Here is a 6,999-nt window from a genome sequence, read left to right as displayed (position 1 = left end):
CGCAAGTGCTCTCTCTCGCTCACCTCACAGTACTGAGTACACTATACATATCACGACTGACGACATCTCGTGCATGCAACACGTTCGTAGGACTGTACCTCGTACTCCAGACCAGAGCAACTCACCGAACACGTAGGGGTCTCGACCCGCAGAGGTCCATGCCAAAGTTCAGTAGACTAGTACACTCACGGCTCGTCGGAACGGCATGAGCTGCATGTGCATGTGCTGCGCTGCGCAGTCAGTCTCGCGCCCAGGGCCTGGCCCCTACCCATCCTCCTTTCCCACGCTGGCGATCATGGCCACTCCCCGCATCAGCCACTTTGCCGGCTCATCCGCGCTCGGAAGCTCGACTTCAAAGAGGAAGCGGTCCCGGCTGGCGTTGGCGTAGCACGGGCACGCGTAGCTCGCTACTCGCCCACCCCTCGCGGCCGACCGCAAGGCGGCCGTGGCGTGCAGCACCGGCAGTGGCGCCTGCGTCTCCGTGGGGTGCGGCTCGTCGAGCTGCTGCAGCCGGCGATCCCACGTGCCTCCCTCGAGGTGCACGCCGCATATGTAGACGCCCTCCTCCGGCGGCTTCCGCACATCCTCCTCGTCGACGTTCAGCACTCTGACGTCGTCGACCACGTCGCCAAGCGTCCAGCCCTCCTTGAGTCGCCCGCGGCACACCTCCTGGCGGTTGGCAGCGAGGAGGCCCTGCGGGTTGAACAAGCCGCCCAGCCAGAAGCAGGCTGGCCGGTGGCCATGCAACCACTTGGTGAGCTGCTCACTCCGCCGCCGCAACTCGGCGATCCAAGAGCCGAGCCCATGCGAACACATCTGCGACGCACGCGCCCACCCTGCGGGCACCGCGGCGAGACGGATCGACCCCATTGCGTCGGCAAGCTGCGGCGTCAGGGCGATCGCGCCCTGCATGGCCCGCTCGAGGCCGTCGAGCGTCTCGCCGGCCGCCGTTAGCAGCCGGCGCATCTGCTCAATTTCCTGCCGCAGCGCGACGTGGAGTGGCCGAGCACCGAGCGCCTTCATGGCCAGGCGGACGGCGCCCGGGTCCGGCGCGGTGGGGAGGCTTGCCCTCAGTGCCCTCACCTGCTCCAGATCAGCCTCTTCTCGAGTGGCCTCATGGCTGTCGCCCTTGGGCTCGACACTCAGCACAGCCGTGAGTACTCCGTGCGCCTCAGCCGTGCGGAGCGAGCGATCGGCGCCGGCGGTGAGCCCGAGGAGAGCAGGATCGTCCCGGTGGGGCAGCCCCTCGATGTGCCGTCGGTGCCCCTCAACCTCGCCCGATTCGGAGCTGCCGTAGCCGGGGTGGAACTCAAAGCCGGCGTCGACCACGCGCGGAGTGAGCCACAGCTGGCTGTAGGCGTGAAGCAGCCGCCGGTCCCACTCATCGGCGACCCGCCCGCCGTGGTACACGCCGCACACCATGTAGCGCACCGCGGCCCAGTCCAGCGGCTGCGAGTGTTGGCGCGCCTCTGCGAGCCGGCGGACCAGGTCGCGCGCCGCCGCGAGCCAGTCCGAGGGTCCAAAGTCGTATGGGGCGCGAAAGCCGCTCCGACGCTCCTGCACGACAGAGTGCATGAAGGCGAGCGCGTACAGCGCCTTCCGGTCCGCGGGCTGAGACGCCGCATCGAGCAGCTCGGGCGGCATCGTCGCGTACATGCGCTTGAGTCGAGCGCGGACCCCACGCGGAGGCTCGTCGGCCACCTTGGTCGACCGCTTCAAGAGGCCCAAAGGGAAGCGGTCGTGCGGCTGCGAGGTGATCCACAGCCGGAATCCGGTCGGCACGTCCTCGAAGCGAGCCATCATCTCCTCGAGCTGCTCCATTAAGCCAAGCCCGAGGTGGCCATTCTGGACCAGCACCCAGCAGCCCTGCGTGACGGCCGTCTGCACCAGCCTGCGCGCAGCATCGTCCTGCCCCTGGCCCATGGAGATCGTGAGCACCGCCCGGTCTCGCCGCTTTGCGAGGCCGAGGATCGCCTGGGCAGGGCCCGACCCTCCCGAGAGCATGGCGATCACAGGTGTGCGGGGGCTTGACTCCGCTTCCACGGCGCGCAAGTCCAAGGGGCGCGAGTCGATGAACCGCCTCCCGAGGGTCTCGGTTATATAGGCTTGGATGGACAGCATCGTCCGATCTTGCCGCAGGCCGAGCAAAGCAAGAGGCCCCCAGCATCGCCTTCGAAACGAGCTGCGTCGTCCCCACTCAAGCCGACGACGCCGGCAAAGCAGGGCCGCCCGCAGGCGCCGAGCTCCGCATCACCGGCCGCGAGCCGCGAAGAGGCGCCAGCGAGCACAGGTGACGAGGGAGAGGCTGCGGCGAGCGGGCCGCCACGGCGCTTCGCGGCGGCCAACCCTCAGCTGGCTCGGGCCCTGGACCCCAAGTCTGGGCTCGCAGATAATTACTCGCTGCTGGGCGTCCTTGGCAAGGGGTCCTACGGCGAGGTCAAGCTGGCCATCCATAAGCTCACCAAGCGGCGCGTCGCCGTCAAGACCATCGCACGCGCCAAGCTGACGGATGCGAAGCTGCGCCGGCGTGCAGAGGCGGAGGTCGAAATCCATTCGCGGCTGCGCCACCGGCACATCGCGCGCCTCTTTGAGGTGATCTACTCGACGCGTGACATCTGCCTCTGCATGCAGTTCGCGCCCGGAGGCACGTTGCGAGAGCTCCTCGACGCGTCTGGCCCTCTGAGCGAGGAGCGCGCCCGCCGCTATAGCCGGCAGCTGCTGGGTGCGCTTTGCTATTGCCACGGCGCGCAGCTGGTTGTGCACCGCGATCTGAAGCTCGACAACTTGCTGCTCGACGCAGACGACAACCTCCTGCTGGCCGACTTTGGCTTCGCCGCCTCGATCGCCTCGACGCGGCGGCTCAAGCTGCTCTGCGGCTCGCCCCACTACTCGGCGCCGGAGATCTTTGCGCAGCGAGAGTACGTCGGCACGCAGGCCGACCTGTGGAGTACGGGCGTGCTGATCTACACCTTCCTCGCCGGCCATTTCCCCTTTCAGGCCGACTCGATGGACGCGCTCGGGCGCAAGGTCCTGCGTGGAAAGTGGGACAAGCCGCTCCCCGCGAGCGACGCCGCTCGCGATCTCGTGCGCCGGATGCTCGCCGTCCCCGCCGTTGAGCGCGCGACGCTCGAGGAGGTGTGCTCGCACGCGTGGGTGCTCGACGGCGCACGCTCCGCCGCCGAGGTGATTCCAAGCGAGGGCGAGGAGGAACGCGCGTGCGACGAGGCGGCGGTAGCCGAGCTCGATGCGATCGGCTGCAACGCGGCGCTGGTGCGGCACCACGTCGAGCACGGTACGCGCAACCACGTCACGGCGGCGCACGAGGTGATCTGTTTCGCGCCGCCGTTGGAAAGTTGACGTATGACGCGAGCCAGCGACGGCGAACATACACCGAGAGATGAGAGAGTCGAGAACTCGGGTATTACGGCGTAGAGCTGCGCCTGTGCGGCGCGCGTCGTCTTCGTCACGGTCAGAGTCGTGACTCGTGTCCGTCCCACATAAGTGAGATGTATGAACAGCAGCACCTCAGCAGCAGGCTCTGAGCAGCGACCGAGCGAGCGCACAGGGCGCCGGCAGCTCGGCCACGGGCCAGGGGCGAGGGGGGCGCGCCCACAGGCCCGACAACAACAGCCCACAACAGGTTTTTTAAGAAGGAGGAGCGGGGTCGCTATAGCCGAGAAGACTTCTTCCGCGCGTGTTATTGTACTTCCACGCCCCGTCTCGCACACTATCGCTCTCTCACTTACAAAAAGTCAGACATGGTCGCGCCGCCGAGCTCCTTCTGGTCGATGAGCGGCGCGTCGCCCATCCCGCCACCCTCCTCGTCTGCCTCGTCCAGGTCGAACTCCTCGTCGAGCAGCCCACTCTCCGCGCGCGCGCCCTCCTCCCCCTCCTGCTCCGGCTCAGAGAGCAGCCCCTTGCGCGCAAGCCAGTCGAGGATGCGCTCGGGCGGCTTGAGCGGCAGGTGCAGCGTCTGGCGGGCGGGGCGGCGGTCAGTCAGCCCAGGAAATGGGCGGCGGGGCGGCGGCGAGTCAGCCCAGGTGGGCGGCGGTGGTCGCGCGGACACGTCTGCGAGCGCGCCTCGTCGAGATGCAGCCTCATCACATTCTCGTTCGGCCGGTCCTTCCACATCTCGACCACTTCGTCAAAGTCGTAATTCTCGCGCTTCAGGCCCGGCTTGAATGTGCCGGGGAAGTCCGGATCCCACTCGTAGTCCGAGAAGACCTTTTGAGAGTCGTCGGAGGCGTAAAACCACGTCAGGTCGCGCTCGTCCTCCGCTGCAGTTTTCCGCTCAGCGCCGCGGTCCCTGGGCGCCCCCGCGGCGCCCTGCATGCGCGGTGTCGGCGAGCGCCCGATCGCCGTGCACGACGGCTGCGGCCGGTGCAGCAGCGCGGCGCACGACGCCGCGCACGCGGCCAAGCTGAACGACATCTCTCCCCAGTCGGTTAAAAAAATGGCGCGCCGACTCTGCCAAGCAAAGCCTCCCTTGGTTTGTCTGTTGGTGTGTTCACGGAGAGCCGCCTCTCTCGCGGCTGGACTCAGCAGGCCAAGTCATGCGGCCGGCTGGCGCCGTGGCAGTCGCCACTCGCACGCCGCGAGCCGCCCGCCGGCTCTCGGCCGCAGGCAGGGAGCTGGGAGGACACGATCAAGGGAGAAATCACGTCTTCACGACTCGCACAGTGATTTGGGCTCGGCAGCTTGTTAGCCCTCAGTCGAAGCTGGGGCCGGTCCCGTAGCGGAGAGAGCCCGCGTCGATGAGTTCGACGCGGTCCGTTCTTGTTGGTTTTCAAAAATCTCTCTCTCACGATCAGGCCGGGGCGGGAGGCGACGAGGGGCCCGCCGCCTCTCCCTTAGATATTTTACCGCCAGGGCTTTCTTTCTTTCTTGCGAACCGCCTTTGGCTTTGCGAGCGAGGGTTTTAAAATTCTTTCTGCACGACACTGTTTAGTGCCAGAGAGAGAGATTTGTTGTGAGTGCTGGGGAAAAAAGAAAACAGAAACCCAACGAGGGATGGGAGAAGGAGAGGGTCCCCACCTGCACGAGCAGGATCTTGGAAGGACAATCAGGGACACAGGGGAACGGGAGTGGGGAGCGCATCGCGACACGGAGGGGGGCTGGGCAGGGTGGTTCACCCAGACACGACAGGGTCCCCAGGGAAGAGGGATTCCTCTCTCGTAATCTATAGGACGGGTTGCACCCGGCGGCACGGGGGCAGGCGCGGGCCTCCTACTGGTTGCGCTCTCCTAGTTCTCCTGCTCCTGCTCCTGACAAGGGACAACGACAGGTTCGCAGCACGGTGGACTATCTATTCCTCGGCACCGGGCACCGCCTCGGTATATACAAAATGCGCCTGCGGGCGGACCCTCACAGATCACAGATCTCGCTATCACGGGCACACTGACAGGGGTAGCCGAGGCACACGCCGAGGGTGGCAGGGGCGGTGATAGGAGTCTCCCACTCTGTGGGCTTCACTGTAGAGGTGCGGCCTACGCATGTCATCGTCCTTGAGGGGGAAGGGGAAGGGGCTGTGTGTGTGTGTGTCCATCTCCGAAAACGATCTCCCGCCGGTTATAATAACCGACGGTAATCGATGATCAAAGTTGGGCGCCGGAACGCGATCGATGCACCGCCGCGAGCACCGGCGGCGTGATCGCGCCTTCTGGAGGGCGCAGGCACCGCTCCCCGCACCGGCCCGAGCCGATGCAGCGGCCCCGGCCCAACCAATCCGGCTGCCGGCCGGAGGGCGAGCAAGAGGAAGAGCACGCGCATGAGCCAAAAAGTGCCCGCCGGTATACCTAATTTCTTTCTCGCAACTGGTTCCCATCCTTTCCGCGCACAGCGCCGCCATCGGCAAAGCCCGCGCCAGGATTCCCTGCTACTTCCATGTCGCATCCTGCGGCGTGCTCCGTCGCGGCCCGATCCGCGGCCGCGGCGCGAGCCGAGCGAGCCGAGGCTCGCCGGCGGCAGCGCAGCTCCTCTTCGGCACGCCTCTTCCGTGCTCGCTGGCAGACTCGCGCACAACCTCTCTCACACACTCCGCCACCACTCCACAGGACTCACTCGACAGCGCGGACGAGGGCGCTGCGGGCGCCGCGGGCTGGGCGCGCGGCCAGTCGATGGCAGCAGGCGCAGCATCGTCGGCGGATGCGGCAGACGCGGCTTCGATATCGGTGGCGGCGGGGCCGCTCGATCCAGGCGCGGCGGCGTCTGGCGCGACGGACGAGGAGGAGTGGGAGGCGGACGCGCCAGACCCGCTCCTGCTCGAGGACCGCATCAGGCGGGCTCGCGTCGGCCCTCGCCTCCGTTCGGTGGGCCCGCAGCCGGCGAGGGCTCCGCAGCGGCGCGCAGAGCACCTCGAGCCGCCCGCACACGCGTGTGGCTCGGCGGGCGGGCAGTGCGCGTACGGCCACGCGCGAGCTCTGGTTGCGGAGGACGGGCTCGAGCTGTCTGCGGCGGCGCACAGGCCGCCACCGCCGCCGCGGAGACCGGGCGGCGCGTCGGAGCGTGTGTCTGCCCTCGCCGGCAAGTACAGCGCGCTCGCCGAGGAGAGGCGGCAGCAGACGCTGCAGCGGATCGAGGAGGAGCGGAGGGAGGCGGAGGAGACGCTCGTCACCACCGCGGGCCGGCTGCGGCTGTGGTGGAGAGGCCTGCTAAGGACGCTGTCTGGCACGCCCTCGGCGCCGAGCAAGGAGGAGGCGCCGCCGCACAATGAGCTGCCCTACCCCAGACCGACCGACCGCCCGGACAAGACGCGGCGAGACGAGACCAGCACACGCGCACGCACGCACGCACGCACGCACGCACGCACGCACGCACGCACGCACGCACGCACGCACGCACGGCTCCGGCACCATGGTGCAGGTGGACAGCCGCGAGGCGGCGATGCGGACGCAGCACACGCCCGCGGTTGGCCAGAGCCGGAGCGAGCGGCTGCAGGACGAGCAGTTCCTGAACGGCGTCGTGGATCTCATGCGCAACCCGCGCACGGGGAGACGTTGC

At 67.6% G+C, this 6,999-nt stretch overlaps 4 protein-coding genes across 4 annotated transcripts in view; 2 read left to right on the top strand and 2 right to left on the bottom strand.

Annotated features, from left to right (window-relative positions):
* Window positions 1-264: 264 nt before the first annotated feature.
* EMIHUDRAFT_75464 (hypothetical protein) lies at window positions 265-2,121 on the bottom strand (the record flags this gene model as incomplete). The annotated part of the gene is made up of 1 exon (XM_005771704.1): window positions 265-2,121. The coding sequence occupies one exon, from the start codon at window positions 2,119-2,121 to the stop codon at window positions 265-267; it is 1,857 nt and encodes a 618-aa protein (XP_005771761.1).
* A 270-nt stretch (window positions 2,122-2,391) lies between these two features.
* Window positions 2,392-3,357, top strand: EMIHUDRAFT_75467 (hypothetical protein; the record flags this gene model as incomplete). The annotated part of the gene is made up of 1 exon (XM_005771703.1): window positions 2,392-3,357. A coding segment is annotated over one exon (966 nt), but the record flags the coding sequence as incomplete, so codon positions are not given.
* A 385-nt stretch (window positions 3,358-3,742) lies between these two features.
* EMIHUDRAFT_242945 (hypothetical protein) lies at window positions 3,743-4,431 on the bottom strand (the record flags this gene model as incomplete). Its single annotated transcript, XM_005771702.1, has 2 exons — window positions 3,743-3,973; window positions 4,105-4,431. The coding sequence occupies 2 exons, from the start codon at window positions 4,429-4,431 to the stop codon at window positions 3,743-3,745; spliced, it is 558 nt and encodes a 185-aa protein (XP_005771759.1).
* Window positions 4,432-5,832: 1,401 nt separating this feature from the next.
* EMIHUDRAFT_369507 (hypothetical protein) overlaps window positions 5,833-6,999 on the top strand; it is a 1,708-nt gene continuing 541 nt past the window's right edge. The window contains exons 1-3 of the mRNA XM_005771701.1: window positions 5,833-5,982; window positions 6,054-6,695; window positions 6,862-6,988. Of these exons, the coding sequence (XP_005771758.1) occupies window positions 5,884-5,982; window positions 6,054-6,695; window positions 6,862-6,988 (868 nt within the window). The 5' untranslated portion in view covers window positions 5,833-5,883. The remainder of the gene's footprint in view (window positions 5,983-6,053; window positions 6,696-6,861; window positions 6,989-6,999) is intronic.

Source organism: Emiliania huxleyi (assembly GCF_000372725.1).
Source record: "Emiliania huxleyi CCMP1516 unplaced genomic scaffold EMIHUscaffold_373, whole genome shotgun sequence".
Lineage (NCBI taxonomy): Eukaryota > Haptophyta > Isochrysidales > Noelaerhabdaceae > Emiliania > Emiliania huxleyi.
Note: the sequence above shows the minus strand (reverse complement) of the source record. Positions and strands in the feature narration are given on the sequence as shown.